General features: G+C 35.6%; 2 protein-coding genes across 4 annotated transcripts; one reads left to right on the top strand and one right to left on the bottom strand.

Moving 5' to 3' along the window:
• Positions 1–1353: 1353 nt before the first annotated feature.
• LOC107552905 (abscission/NoCut checkpoint regulator-like) lies at positions 1354–11696 on the bottom strand. Of its 3 annotated transcripts, none has more exons than XM_016234940.1 (12): positions 11478–11696; positions 11287–11408; positions 11148–11201; positions 10918–11081; positions 8930–9072; positions 8739–8844; positions 6124–6336; positions 5234–5310; positions 3963–4064; positions 3688–3872; positions 2084–2193; positions 1354–1592 (listed from the first exon to the last, which is right to left on the bottom strand). In XM_016234940.1, exons 1-11 carry the CDS (start codon positions 11529–11531, stop codon positions 2112–2114), a joined length of 1302 nt encoding a protein of 433 aa, XP_016090426.1. In that variant the 5' UTR covers positions 11532–11696; the 3' UTR covers positions 1354–1592; positions 2084–2111. The 3 variants fall into 3 exon arrangements, with proteins under 3 accessions (XP_016090426.1, XP_016090425.1, XP_016090424.1); XM_016234939.1 differs by having other exon boundaries at positions 1354–1589; XM_016234938.1 differs by lacking the exon at positions 1354–1592 and having other exon boundaries at positions 1906–2193; positions 11478–11695.
• A 419-nt stretch (positions 11697–12115) lies between these two features.
• LOC107552881 (mitotic checkpoint serine/threonine-protein kinase BUB1 beta-like) lies at positions 12116–14481 on the top strand. Its single transcript, XM_016234920.1, has 5 exons — positions 12116–12275; positions 12524–12666; positions 13377–13431; positions 14004–14157; positions 14241–14481. The coding sequence occupies exons 2-5, from the start codon at positions 12527–12529 to the stop codon at positions 14462–14464; spliced, it is 573 nt and encodes a 190-aa protein (XP_016090406.1). The 5' UTR covers positions 12116–12275; positions 12524–12526; the 3' UTR covers positions 14465–14481.
• Positions 14482–15880: the final 1399 nt, after the last annotated feature.

Here is a 15880-nt window from a genome sequence, read left to right as displayed (position 1 = left end):
CACTAATAAGCCGATTTAAACATTTTACTGAAGAACTTGCAAAAATACAAATGCTTTTAAACCCTCTGATCATCAGGCTTCATGCTTTTGACTATAAATATAATGTTTGTTTGTTTTTATAAACGTATAAACCGGCTTTGGTGATCAACAGCATGTCACAGATTCTGTCTATAACCCAGAATATTCTTTTAATGTATATTTACATTTGATTAAAGCTTTTAAAGTACTTTAAATGATATGGATTTTAAAAGGAGATGGGGAAAACACAGTTTAACCAACACAAACTCCAGTGTGTGATTCCAGTCAACTATAAAACACAATAAAACAGGCCAGTAAACAACAGTAGGGCTGGAGAAAGCAAAAGTGCATGTAGTGGTAATAAAGAGTAAAGATGCTTGTTGAAGGTTAACGTTTATGCCACATGTCTTGGTTTAGTCATTAACCTCAGCTGTTTTCTGAGATGATGATGATGATGATGAAGGTGTGGATCAACAGAGACGATCATGTTCGCACAAACATTCAGAACTGCCCAGTGTTTTGAGAATAAAGAGCAAAATTAAATAGAGGTGCAATGTTCAAAATAAAATAAAATACAGGTGTAATGCTCTAAATAAAGTTAACTAAATATATAAATAAATAAAATCAATCAAGTATGTTCAAAATAAAATAAAATAAAATACAGGTGTAATGCTCTAAATAAAGTTAACTAAATATATAAATAAATAAAATCAATCAAGTATGTTCAAAATAAAATAAAATAAAATACAGGTGTAATGCTCTAAATAAAGTTAACTAAATATATAAATAAATAAAATCAATCAAGTATGTTCAAAATAAAATAAAATAAAACTCAGGTGTAATGCTCTAAATAAAGTAAAATAAAATAAAATAAATAAAATACAAGTATAATACTCAAAATAAAATACAGGTAATGCTAAAAATAAGTTAAAAGTAATATAAAATAAAATAAAACAAAATAAAATACAGATGTAATGCTCAAAATAAAATAAAATAAAAACCATGACTAGGCTTTTAAGGTCAGGACTACATCTTGGCGTGTGATGTAATTACAGAATATATGTGGGTTAAAGGACAAACACTGGTTTACTGTACACACACACACACACACACACACACACTCACACACACGCTCACAGACACGCACGCTCTCACACACACTCACACACACGCTCACAGACACGCACGCTCTCACACACACTCACACACAAACAAACATGTTAACAAAGTCATAAAGTGATAACACAGTAAAGCAGCTGATGTGCTGATATGTGCTTTGATTAACTCAGTGTACAATTCACATCTTACAAACACACACACACACACACACACACACTTTGTACATTTCATTTTTCTCCATTTATTTTAATTTTGTCTTTTTGTTATCTCTGCCAAAGCTGATGCCAACAAATAAATCACCCACAAAAACACAGTAAGTACAAGACGATAGAGTCCTGTAGCATCTTAAATGTCAGTATATGGCTCTCAAACACTTCCTGTCATACGTCTCTGACAGCGCTCTCACCCTCAATACTCGCCTTTCAATTATTCATCACTGCTCAGAACAGCTTCTACTGAAAACAAGATCATATTCTGCAGAGAGAGAATCCAACAGCAAATACAACTGAGAAGCGTGAGTGTTTATGGGTTTAGAGATGTCGGCATTCATTCATTCAAACAGGAAATTCTCAAAAAACCTTCTGTGTGACGTTCAGAATTATGAATGCATTCATTATAATGCAATTCAAGGTTATTGTTTCGCAAACATGTTGTGTGTAAATGAACGAGAGTGAGTTGCTTCACGACGGATATAATGCAAAACGCAAACGGGCAAAATTCACATCAGATGCAGGTAAATCATAAAACAATAACTAGTTCTCTAGAGCACATGTTCAAGTGTTTTATTGATGTTTTAAGTCCAGTTTTATATTTACAGACAGTCATATTACAAAGCTGAACCAAACCAATCATTTCTCAAGCTTAGTCTAAGGCTGCTGCGTTGGCAGAAACATATTGAGGCGACATTATTATTTTCTGTTGGCTACAGTGAAATAAGTGAAATCACCTCAAGCATAAGGCTGCTCATGGAGGTTTCAGGTTTTCTTCTTGCCTTTCTTAGGGGCCGTATATGAGGAAGTGCGATGCTCTTTTCTGTCGTATGTGTCGTGACCTTCCCTGTGGCAGAATGAAAGACAATTATCACACTACTAATATCACACGGTAATTTCACTCGGCAAGATCTCGTGGAAAAAGCCAGTGAATGATTCCTGAATGAGACCAAATGTTGAAGAGCGAGAGTTTAATGTGCAGAGATTCAGATAAATACGAGAGTCACAATAATTCATCTGACAGGGGGAGATGTGGCATAACAGTTTACAAGAACAAGAAAAAAACATGCTTTGGTGAATCATATTTCACATTCAAATTATGATATAGTACGTCATAATTCTGACATGAAAAATCATAATTATGATTTACCAAAGCTTTATAACTTAAACATAAGCATTATGACAATTTAAGTCAGAATTTCAACTTTTTATGTCATTATTATGACTTGCTAGGTCTTATTTGGTAATTATGACTTTTTTATCTCATAATTATAACTTAGTATATCATGTTTCGACTGTCATAATTATGTCTTTTCAACGAATTATGAGTTTTTGACTTTTTTGATAATGACTTTTTCATCTCACATTTTATGACAAACTATATAAAAATATTATTTTTAAAGTCATATTTATGACTTTTCAACTTGTCGTGTCATAATTATAACGTTTTGGATAATTACGACTTTTTATCTCATAGTTATGGCTTAGTATATCAATTTCGACATTATATCATAGTTATGACTAATTATATAATAATGTTTTTTGATGTCATAATTATGACTTTTCAACTTTTATTAATCTTTTTTTTGATAATTATGACTTTTTTTCTCAAAATAGACGCGCGTCAATTAGTAAGACTTCCTACGTCAACTTTATATTTCATAGTTATGTATATCATACCAATGACAATAATTAGTACATCATAATTTTGACTTTTTATATCATAATTATGACTGACTTTTTGTCATAATTATAACTCGTCTCATAATTTAGATTTTTTAATCCCATAATTATGGCTTTTTATGTCAGAATTTTGTCTTTTAATCCCATAATTATGGCTTTTTATCTCACAATTATGAATTATTATTTCTATAATATTGACTGTGTCATAATTATAACTGACTTTGTCATAATTATGACTCGTCTCATAATTTAGACTTTTTTATCTCATAATTACGACTTTTTATTTCAGAATTTTGTCTTTTAATCCCATAATTATGGCTTTTTATCTCACAATTATGAATGATTATTTCTATAATGTTGACTTTTTGTCATAATTATGACTTGTCTCATAATTTTGACTTTTATCTCATAATTATGACTTAATATTTCATCATTTTGACTTATAATTATGATTTACCAAAGCTTATCTTTTTCTTTTCTTTTCTCATGAGCAAAGAATGTAAACTGAAAATGTAAAGAATCATATGCTAGAATAGGTTTCTTATGAATACTCAGTGCTAGAGGTTTGATGAGTATGAGTACTAGTACTAGTGATGCTCATCCCAGTAAACACTACTAAAAACAGCATGAGAAATGAGGGGAAAGTCACTGATCGTACCTAAAGCAGCGGGCGCAGTACAGATCCCGCTCACACGTGTGGCAGCGAATGACAGCGTCCTGATTACAGATGCAGCACCACGGCAGCTCTTCATCATCCTCATCTTCATCACAATCTCCATCGTCTAAGCGCCGGATCTGTGAGACAGCAGCTGCCGGCTTTGATTTAGACCGTGGCGCCGAGAGCTTAAACACACACGGATAAATAATGCACAATTCAGAAGACATTGTCTTTAGCATGTGTTTGTGTGACGCACACGTGTGTAGGCCTGTTACCGGTTTCCTTCTGGACGTGTCCTTCTCTCTGTTCATCGGGCCGCTGAGCTCTGGTGGGATGTTGTAGCCGCTGGCCTCATCTAGAGCTGCTTCCTCTGATAACTGAACAAGTGACAATAAAACACACACAGGACACTTCAAACTGAGCTCTGAGGGATCTGTCTGAAGAGCGACCTCTGCTGGCTGTTATGAGAAGTGCCACAGGTCAAAATAAACAGGTTGTACACTACCATAGTTAACATCAACTTTTTGTCATAATTACGACTATTTATCTCATAGTTCTGACTTTTCATGTCATAATTATGACTTAGTATTTCATAATTTTGAGCTGTCATATGTCATGGTTTTTTTATTGTTATGTTATAAATAAAGACTATTTTGAGTTTATGTCATAATTATGACTCTTGATCTCATAGTTATGACTTAGAATGCTATTTTTTAACTTTATGTCATCATTATTACTATTTATCTCATAGTTGACTTAGTATTTCATAATTTTGAGTTTATGACATAATTATGACTATTTATCTCATAGTTGATTTAGTATGTAAATTTCGACTTTTCATAATCATGACTTCTGTTTTACTTTTAAAACAAATCTTAGTATTTTACAATTTTGACCTTGTACCTCATAATTATGACTTCATCATATTTTTTTATTTCTATGTCATAATTATGACTATTTATCTCATTGTTATGACTTAGTGTGTTATAATTTTCACTTTAGTCATTAAGACTGTTTATCTCATAGTTGACTTGGTATGTCATAATTTTGACTTTCCATCCCATAGTTATGACTTAACAGTCATGTTTTTACTTTTATGCAATAATTATGACTATTTATCTCAATTGACTTAGTATCGTAATTTTGACTATGATAGGACTTAGCATATCTTAAACTTTCTATCTCATAGTTATGACTTAGTATTTTGACTTTTTATCCCATAATGATGACTCGTTATCTCATAATTATGACTTATTATTTCACAATTTAGACGTTTTAATGTCAAAACATGAAAACATGTGACAAGTGAAAACTCTTAAATTTAAATTTCTGCTCAATCTGGACATAAAAAAAAATGTGCAATTCATGAATAAATTGAGTTCAGTGCGTCCAAACTTCGGACTGGTAAGATATTTTAATTTCTGCAATGACTTACTGCTCAAAAAAGTTACTAAAGTTTCACTGTCTTCTGTGATTGGATCCACACACATCACAGACAAAGACTATTTGCAGGACATGTTGTTTAGATATTATAAATATCCCAGACCTGCTTCATCACACTGCTGATGGCCTCTTCCTCGGTCTCCTCATCACTGTCAGGCTGCTGGAAATCTGACGGTCCGACTGAACAAACACAGAAACACTGCTGTATTACGCAGCTATTTAAAGGCACCATGATGCATCATTCACAATGCATTTAACTTCCATTAATTCATTGGAAAATTCATCGAATAAAAGGTTTGATCTGCATATTAAGATCTGATTGGATGAAAACTGCTCTCCTACTTTCCCCTGTAATGCAGCCTCGATGCTTCATCAAAAAATGAGATATTAATCGTGAAGAGAATATGAAAAATTTTTTATTTGAACATGCACTAATAAAATTGCTCACTTTTAGACTTTCCTTTAGACCAAAAACATGCATTTAATCATAAAGTCTGCATTAAATTAAAATTGAGCCCATTAATTTTTATAGTGCATGTGACTTTTTTGTGAATGCTTCATCTTTGATTTTTTTCCATTATATACAGTAGACAACATTTGAAGTGGATCAAATAAAGTTAATCAAGACAAGAACACATTTTGTTTTAGGTTTTAGGACAACTTTGATGAAAGGTTTTGATCCACTTCAAATGTTGACTAGTGTGTATTTTTTAGGTCTTAAAGCTTTTTTGACTGTAATCTTCATATTAATTGATGTATTATTTATTTCTTTAATTACTTTAGACTGTAGTATTCAATCAGAATCAGGTCCAGCCCTATATTTTTTCTTTCTCTGGTCAGAGACACCTAGCAAAGCCAACTTTAAGAAAGCAAACAGCATTAGAGATTGATCTGGCATCCTTGCAATCTCATTCATTGTATTTCTAGTTAAGAATATCAGACTTCGATCAGTGAGCACTGAAGCGGGCCGTGTGTCTGCGGATGTGAACGCACCCTGCTCAGGATCCCGTCCCTGCAGTAAAGCCAGTCTCTTGGCCATCTCCAGCATCTGCTGCTGGTTGTGTTTGTCTTTCTTCAGCTCCTGCATGGCCTCCTCCAGCACACGGCTCTTCTCCGCCTCCAGCTGTTTGACTGAGAGCTCGCCCTCATCCTCGTTCTCATTCACACCCCCGCCTTCTTGTTTATTAAGATCGTTTAACGGTCCGTCTGTTTCGACACAATTCAGAGAACACTGAGAAATGTCATCATACTTTCCCCAGTTGAATAATTACATAAGTTTTCTGAAATATTATGCTTAAATATGCAAATGATCTAATTAAATATGCACATGGGTCAAAGACGAAAAGGGTTTAAGCATAAAAACAATATTTACATTTACATTTAGTAATTTAGCAGACGCTTTTATCCAAAGCGACTTACAAATGAGGACAACAGAAGCAGTAAAAACTAACAAAAGAGCAATAATATATAAGCGCAAATGACAAGTATCGGTTAACGCAGTACACATAGCAAGGTATAATATATATATATATATATATATATATATATATCATACACACACACACACACACATATATACACACACACACACTCTCTCTCTCTCTCACACACACATATACACACACACACACACTCCCTCTCTCTCACACACACACACACACACACACACACTCCCTCTCTCTCTCTCTCACAGACACACACACTCACTGTCTCACACACACACACACACACACACAGAAAAACAAGCAGATAGAAAAGAAAAAAGAAAAGGCTGCTATTTTTTTTTAATCAAAAAAGAAGATAAATAGATAAAGTAGAATTTAAATAAAATAGAAAGTGCTAGAGTTCGAGGGTCAAACAAAGATGGAACAGATTTCTTGATGACTTATTCTTTAACAATAAGTGTAATACTGCTTTAAATTGTTTTCCCCCTCAAAAAATACAAAATTGTCTGTTTAATTTAATTGCAATTTTGTTTTTCCGAGCAAAAAATAAATATCATACATTTTTCCCTGATTTACAGAAGAGAGCCACTAAAATATCATTCAGTGTAACAATCTTGTCAGGCATATTTACAACAAAAATCAATTTATGACACATTAAAATACTAATTACTTTCACCCCAAATACTAATTAGTTGTAATTTAATTTTTTTTAAATTTGCCACTATCCTAGGTTTTGAATAGTAAGAATTTTTACTCATTTAAAACACAATCAAATTTAATATGCTCCCTTATTCTTTTATATATTTTAATATGTACACATCAGAATAAGCATGTTGTTTGAATTTTTGCATAAATATTGTGTTGCACTGAATGACAACGTAACATTATTTCAACCAAATTTTGACATTTTATTCTCCAAAAACTTATTTGAAACCTTCAAATTAGACACTTTACTTACATTTAATGTGCTTTCTATGGACATAAAAATCACTTTTGCGGACATCTTAACGTCTTTGACCCACACACATTTCCAGGAAAGAAATCTAAACATTGTATCAAGTCCAAAATTCTTTCATTTAGGTTTTTACACAGAAGGGATTTCGATTATCTCTGTTTATCACTCCACAAATCAGAAAACACTGTCAAACTAAATACATTTTCACCATGTTTTACAGATCAAATAAAATAGGAACAAATCCCTAAAATACGTTTTTATTTTATTATTTCATTTAAAGTTCATTTTACTTCAAATGAACACTTTAGTTAACAATAATAACCCTAGCTGTTACTTTTATTATTAGTTGAGAATATATGTTTTAACATTTAGATAAGATAATCAGACTGTGATCACAACTGTAGCCTATTAACAACATTATAAATTAATATTATAAATATACCTAAAATATTATTTGGAAAATGTTTCGTTTCTATTAAGTCACATTATTATATTTTTCCACTTACTATAGTATTTATTTGTTTATTAAATTATTTTAATTATTATTATTTTTTAATCTATTTTCATTTCATTTCATTGAATCCAAAATAATATAATGAGTCTAATTTGTATTTATTCTATTAAAATTTATATCATTTATTTTAATAATTTTTATTTTATTCAACAGACAAAATAAATATATTTTCACCATGTTTGTAGGAATAAAATGTTATATAAGGTGAATGATATATAAACAAACCCCTCTATAGAAATCTTCTGGATATAAAATAAAATAACAAAAAGTTTGGTGTATGTAAATAATGCTGAAGTGCAGAAAAAACTCCCAGCCTTTAAAGATATGAATTGTAACTGAAATCTACTGATGCAATAGACAAACTGCAATAAAATAACTACTTAAATTCATATTTTGGATATGATGTTAAATAAGATGTTATATAAGCAAAATAGCCCAGAAACAATGGTTTTGCATCAACCACCACATTAAAATAATCATAACATATGGTGTTGTGATGCTGACTGCTTTATAAAACTGTCTAATGTTCATTGTTTAATAAACTCAAGATGCTTAATGATTTATCTAGTGTCCTGAAATCGATTTAAATATGCACTATGAAACTGCAATGCATTATTCATCATAACACTAAATCAGGATATTAAAATTCATAACTGGGAAAAAAAAATGAGGCAATTAAAAATGGTGAAAGTACCCTCTGAAGATGGATGCTGGTTATCAATAGCAACTTCTTCTGTCATCTGGGCGATCAAATCATTGGTCTGCTCTGTCTGAGTCCTGCTGTCGGGCGGCTGATGAACCTGCACACATTAAACATACACAGAAAGTGTGCTGTCGTGTCACTCATGGCAAGAGCATTAGTAGTGAAAGCTGATCTTGAAGTACAGGCCGTGGGGCTTGAGAGGGCGACGGTCGTCCCTGTAGGGCAGCCAGACGCTCCTCCATGTCTTTAGCAGACGGCACGGGCTGAAGCGGGGACTTTAAGGCAGCGAGACGAGACTCCAGCTCCTTCTCGGACGGTATGGACTCTGATAGGACAGAGAGACGAAAGAGAATTTTAGATTGGTGTGTTTGTTATTTTTTTGCTTTGAGAAAGCAACTTTTAAAGGCGCTATACTAATTAAGTTATTATTAACTGAATATATTTATACAAGTTTTCTTTTTAAAGATGAGAAACAGTCGATCCAACAATACAGACGAGCTGAAGACTCAATAGTGCCTCAGCAGTAGTGCTGGGCGGTATACTGGTTCATACCGAATACCGGTGTTTATTTTTGTTATGATATGAATTTTTAAAATACCGCAATACTGGTGTATGTCGCTTAAACAATGTTGGGAACGCGACACTGTTTGAGAGGGGTCTCTTTTCACTGCTGCACTGTGGTGAGGACACAGCTGTGGCGTCTGTTCTGTGCAGCGAGCGGCAGAGAAGCACTGCAGCCGACTCCTCAATAAATGAGTACAACACAGCGTTTCCTAGCACCTGTCGCTTACTGAGTGTTTGGAATTATAAATATGAGCGTAGTTCGTCTGTTAATATCACATGCATGTTTTTGTTTGTTGTTTTTAGTTTGTTACTCAGACGCAGGCAGTGCGCTGCACGAGACAAAAAAGTAATCTAGCCAAAACCACCGCATAGCCGCTCTTTAGTGTAGATGCATGCTGAGTTTATCAGACGATGCTGTGATTATAAATGAGAGACTCCTGGTTAACATGTATTAAAAGGGGTCGTGTTTAGTCACTATTTAGTGTGGTATTTTTTGACAATATTCACTCATGGATTCACTCAGGTCACGACTTCCCTGGGGAAGTCGTGGCCTAATGGTTAGAGAGTCGGACTCGTAACCCAAAAGGTTGTGGGTTCGAGTCTCGTACCGGCAGGGATTGTAGGTGGGGGGGAGTGAATGTACAGCGCTCTCTTCCACCTTCAATACCACGACTGAGGTGCCCTTGAGCAAGGCACTGAACCCCCAACTGCTCCCCGGGCGCCGCAGCATAAATGGCTGCCCACTGCTCCGGGTGTGTGTTCACTGCTGTGTGTGTGTGTGCACTTTGGATGGGTTAAAAGCAGAGCACTAATTCCGAGTATGGGTCACCATACACTTCACTTTCACTTTCATGATGACAGAAAAATAAAGCAATCTAAGTCAATATACTGCAGTATTTCCTCTCAATCAGTACAAAATATGGTTAACACCCACTCATGCATGAAAAAAAAATACAGTGAAACCGGTATAATTTTGAAAAATACCGTGATATAAATGTTTGGTCATAGCGCCCAGCACTACGCATCAGAGCCAACAAGCTGATCGCTTCAATGCCAAACCTCACTGACGCTGCAGTCTGTGCTAAAGCAGCCCCCGACCAAATAAATGAACAGTGAAACCGGAATAATTTTGAAAAATACCGTGATATAAATGTTTGGTCATAGCGCCCAGCACTACGCATCAGAGCCAACAAGCTGATCGCTTCAATGCCAAACCTCACTGACGCTGCAGTCTGTGCTAAAGCAGCCCCCGACCAAATAAATGAACACACTTTAAAGAACTAGAACTTTTCTGTTTTGCAAATCCCTTTTTATTTTTTGATTGATCTTAGGAAATATTCTAATATTCTGTGATTCTGGATTTTTGACTTTCACGAGCCGTCGGGCTCTAATCATCAAAATTAAAGCAAAGAAACGTTTGAAATGCTTCACTTTGCATGTAATGAATCTAGACTTTTTCCACGATATTCTAATTTTTTTGAGACGCACCTGTATATATGCATTATACTTGCATTCGGCAGATTAGAGCTGCATGATAATAAAGTTGAGATTATATGACAATATAAACAATCAAGCTGTTCAGAAAGCAGATTTTGACAGATCGTACTTGGCTTGGGTTCCTCTTTCAGCTTGTTGAGTCGTTCTGCGATGATCTGGTCCTCTTTACTGAGTCCTCTGGTAGAAACCAGGCTCACAGAGCTGCTTCTCGCTCCCGCAGGTCTGGACGGCTGGTTCTGCGCAGCTTGTTTGGCTTCAAGAGCAGCAACTCGCCTGTAAGACGCCACAGATGTGTGTTACTCCAGCTGTATTTCACATGTGAGGCTTACAGATTCTTACTTTTTGTAGTTTTCAGGTGGAGACCATCTGCCAGCATCGGTCTGGTTGCCTGAGCTGCACAGAAAGACCTGTCAGTTGTGCATTAGTGAGCATACAACCAGTGTTCAGTCTGAATATAACCTGTGTTTGGCTTCCAGACCTTGTTAGGTTCCCATAACACTGTTTGCAGACTTTCTGCTGGCTGTCTCCATATTTTGGCACCACAGCATTGAATGTCAGACATCCAGAGCAGAAAGCATGGCCACAGTTTCTACAACCCAACTGCAAACACACAAAAACCGAGTCAAACACTTTCAATTAAGGCTGTGAGATGAATTTATATCCGCTAACCTCTTTTCTGAAGAGAGTGAACTTTGATGCACAGCCGTAACAGCGGTTATCCATATTGAGGTTCTTCAGGGAAACACAAAAGCACAGTGTGACACTTTAAATGCTCACGAAAATAATATCTAAAAGCATGCATTTAGTGTATATTGCTGTTTCAGATGCACTCTATCAATCCCATTCCTCTTGAATCGGAGCATGTAAACACCGGAAGCGCTGTGAGAACTGGGGGGTTGTAGGGAAATGTAGTTTCCTTGCTCGCAGCAACGACAACTATAGCAGTTTGAGAGGATTTATACGTGCGGAAATGTTTAGAGGCCTTTTAGACATTATGAGAAACACCTAAAATTAGCTTAAAAGTGATTTTGTAGAGAACAATCAAAATTGTTAAAGTCGAAGCGTAGATGGAAAACTCACTTTCCCAGAATGCAACACGACGGCCACGTTCTTGCTTGTTGTCCAAATTTAAAATACGTGTCAAAAACAACAACATCGCTATTATAATACATTAAAAATACAAATACTTTTGTTTATTAAAAACAAAACAAAAACAATAATAGCCTGTTATTATTTGAGAGACGCTCTAATTGGCTGTCGCGTGGTCACGTGAGCGCCTCGTCCAATCGGAATCTCTTTAGCGCGCTTCCGGTTTTTGTTCAAAAGTCTTTCTTTGCTCCGAAGAGCAACACAATCACGCAAGAGCGAGAAATAGATCAAATAAACGCACATTTGTGCATTTTCCCTTCGTGAAGTCACTCAGTTTGACGAAGAGAAGCACATTAAGGAGATTCCTGTTGGGAGAACGTAAGTTATATTTGTTTTCTGTAACATGACTTCCATGATGTGCTTTGTTTTGAATTGAACTGAGTGCAATATCTCACGATCAGATACTTTTCTGTGCTCTTATTGTGACTTTTCACACTATTTACTGCTTTATTTCGTCAAGAGCCTTGATTTGATGCTGTTTAGGACATTGTATTTACCTTGCCATGTTATTTATGACTAAGTAACCATTCAGGGTCATAGGTTAGCATCTGTTGTTGTTCTTCTAGATCATGGCAGAGTGTGATGCTGAATGGGAGCTGTGTAAAGAAAACATCCAGCCTTTGAGACAAGGCCGCTCCGTGTCGGCCCTGCACCAGGCTCTGTGTCAGCAGCAGGAGGGAAACCACACGGCCCTCAACCAGAAGAAGCAGTGAGGGATGCTTTAATACAACAAGCTCACCAAATAAGCCAGCTTATAAGTAGTTAGTCACTTGATTTGGTTCAAAAAAATAATTAATTACATTTATATAGCGCTTTACATTGTCAGGGGGTATCTCCTCATCCACCAGCAGTGTGCAGCATCCACCTGGATGATGCGACGGCAGCCATAGTGCGCCAGAACGCACACCACACACCAGCTTATTGGTGGAGAGGAGACAGAGTGATGAAGCCAATTAGCAGATATGGGGATTGTTAGGAGGCCATGATGATCAGAGGCCAATGGGCAAATTTGGCCAGGATGCCGAGGTCACACCTCTACTCTTTGGGATTTTTAATGACCACAGAGAGTCAGGACCTCGGTTTAACGTCTCATCCGAAGGATGGTGCTTGTTGACAGTATAGTGTCCCCGTCACTATACTGGGGCGTTAGGACCCACACCCACAGGGTGAGCACCCCCTGCTGGCCTCACTAACACCTCTTCCAGCAGCAACCTTGTTTTCCAAGGAGGTCTCCCATCCAGGTACTGACCAGGCTCAGCCCTGCTTAGCTTCAGTGGGCAACCAGGCTTGGGCTACAGGGTGATATGGCTGCCGGTTAAAATAAGTCCGACTAACTGAAATAAGCCTGGCTTATTTGGTAAACTTGATTTACGAAACGGCCTCCTGTTCTTGAACAGTAATGTCATCTTTCTTTTTTAGAGCGTTTGAGTCTGAGCTGCGGCTGTATGATGGAGACGATCCTCTAGATGTTTGGGTCAGGTATGGATTATTACGATGACCGATGCATTGCATGTTGATTTCTGATATGCATGTACATTTAGACATTTAGCTACGCTTTTATGCAAAGCGACTTCCAAACGGTGACATTGGAAGCAATCAGAATCAACAAGAGAGCAATGATATGCAAGTGCTATAACACGTCTCAGTTAGCTTAATGCAGCACATGTTTTTTAAAATTATATAATAAATAAAAAGAAAACGGATAGAATAGAGCAAGCTAGTGTTAGAGGCCTTTTTGCTTTTGTAAACTGTATAATAATAAGAAAACGAATAGATAGAATAAACAAAGATTAGAGAAGCTAGTGTATTTTTTTTTTTTAAAGAAAACAAGCAGCAAATGAATAGAGTACAAGTCTAAAAGGGGCGAGTTTTTTTTTTTTTTTTTTAAGAATAGAATTAGAATAGTATGCAAGCCCGTTTCCGCCACTGAATACAAAATAAAAAAGGTAATTGCGACTTTTTATCTCACAATTTAGATTTTTTTCTTAGAATTGCGTGATATAAACTCGCAATTCTGTGAAAAAAAAGTCAGAAGTGTGAGATAAGTCCCAAGTCATGACGGATCAACACAGAGAGGATGATGATGATGATGAAGATGAAGGACCCGCAGAGCCTCAGCGAGCATCACTGTCTGAGCTCAAAGCCAAAGGGAAGAAAAAGGCTGTGGTTCCCATCAACAGAGTGAACGCATCGGTCGGATGTGAGTAGAAACTTTAGTTTTTTCTGTGTGTTAAGCAGTAATTCAGGAATCTGTTGTGATCACGCTGTTGTATTGTTCCACAGATGCTCGTGGGCTCCAGTTTAAGCAGCCGCTGGGCCCCAAACAGAACAGCCGGCTAATGATTTTTGATGAGAATAAAGCTCCTGAAACCGAGCTGCAGGAGCCCAAACTTGAGATCTGGACCGCGCCACCTGCTGCCAGAGCCAAAGAGAACGAACAGAAGCCTGAGAAGTGGACCAACGTGAAGGTACGAGTGCTGGGAAGCATGCTAATGTTACTCCTTTAACCAGTTACCGGACCTGTTTTGTGTCTGGAGGCGTTTGAAGGAGAACGGAGGCTGTTATCTGACAGATCAACATTCTCTCACACACACACACTATCAGCAGAGTTTGCTTGGAAGAAGATTCTAAAGTAGTTTATTTGCATGGACTTCAGTGTCATTTGTAACTGAAACAGGGTAATGTGGAATATAATGGTCTTTTATTGCACAAACACTGCAGGGTGAGTTACACACTTAAGTTTAATATGCAATTCAATACATTTTTATTTCAGTTTTAGTTAAGTACTTTACATTAAATTGAGAAATGCTGCCTTGGCAACTAGCTTTTTCTAAATATTTAGTAAAGTTTTTTTTAATCATTTTGAGTTTGTTTTTATTTTTTGTGTTTACACAAGTTTAGTAATTTTGTTGTTTTGTCATTTTTAGCTATGTCTATTTTTATTTGTTTTTATTTCAGTTGTAGTTATTGAAGTTAAACTCAAATTTTGCCTTTGGCAACTAGCTTTTTCTAAATATTTTATTTCAGTCGCCGTTTATTTTAAGTAAATTAAAAAAAAATGTTTTTAATGGTTTTAGTTTTGGAAACTCCTTCGTTATTTTAGTATTATAAAATGCATTATATATAAATGAAAATATATATATATTTTTTTATCACTTTTTAATTTTTATTTTGGTATTTTCTGTTCGCATTTTAATTCTAAATTTTAGTTGTTTTTAATCTGTCGTCTATATCGTTTATATTCATTTTTATTTCTGTTTTGGGTATTTTAGTGCCTAAATGAAACCAAATAAGAAATGCTGCCTTGGCTATGAATGAAATAAAATATGACGGCTCTCTGCTGATCTGAGCTGCTTGAAACCAGTCTAAACAAAGCTCTAAACATCTCATTCACTGTGGCATCAGCAGGCGGCGCTGAAGCGTGATGCTGAGCTTCTAAAAGCTGCTGAGGACTTTCTAATGCCTTATTTCTTATTTCTCTTGATGTGGTTTAAATAGTACCACAGAGGCTTGTCCATCTGTAGGAACAGACTGAGGAAGACCACTGTGTCTAATAAACCTGTAATTAATGCCCTGACCTTCTTTACTAATTCACTTAACTTTATTGTATTACAGTAGTAATTAAAAAACATGATTTTGAAATAAAAGTTTATTAAATATTCTATAAATAGTGTATAAAAATATTTTCAATATCTGAAACCTTTTGATACTTGACATCAAATAATATACAATACTAAATAATATAAGAATACTGAAAACTATTAAACACACTCTCCAGCAAATAAAGTCAAAGCACGCAGTTGTTACAATAAAACAAAGCAGAATTCAAAACAGAGTCATTTGTACCTGATCTGAATCATTCAAATGCTGGCAAAATTAGGTATTTAGGTTGATTTTAAATCACATTTAAATAATTATTGTTA

Source organism: Sinocyclocheilus grahami, unplaced genomic scaffold (assembly GCF_001515645.1).
Source record: "Sinocyclocheilus grahami isolate Dianchi unplaced genomic scaffold, SAMN03320097.WGS_v1.1 scaffold460.1, whole genome shotgun sequence".
Taxonomy (NCBI): domain Eukaryota; kingdom Metazoa; phylum Chordata; class Actinopteri; order Cypriniformes; family Cyprinidae; genus Sinocyclocheilus; species Sinocyclocheilus grahami.
Note: the sequence above shows the minus strand (reverse complement) of the source record. Positions and strands in the feature narration are given on the sequence as shown.

Bases quoted from the DNA above. Each gene is read 5' to 3' on its own strand.
- LOC107552905 (XM_016234940.1), bottom strand. From the start codon at position 11,531: ATGGATAACCGCTGTTACGGCTGTGCATCAAAGTTCACTCTCTTCAGA. The intron at 11,202-11,286 runs GTCTGGAAGCCA...CTTTCTGTGCAG, and splicing joins TGTTATGGGAACCTAACAAG to CTCAGGCAACCAGACCGATG. The intron at 8,845-8,929 runs GTACTTCAAGAT...TAATGTGTGCAG, and splicing joins CCTCTCAAGCCCCACGGCCT to GTTCATCAGCCGCCCGACAG.
- LOC107552881 (XM_016234920.1), top strand. From the start codon at position 12,527: ATGGCAGAGTGTGATGCTGAATGGGAGCTGTGTAAAGAAAACATCCAG. The intron at 13,432-14,003 runs GTCAGGTATGGA...GTGTGAGATAAG, and splicing joins ACGATCCTCTAGATGTTTGG to TCCCAAGTCATGACGGATCA. The intron at 14,158-14,240 runs GTGAGTAGAAAC...ATTGTTCCACAG, and splicing joins AGTGAACGCATCGGTCGGAT to ATGCTCGTGGGCTCCAGTTT.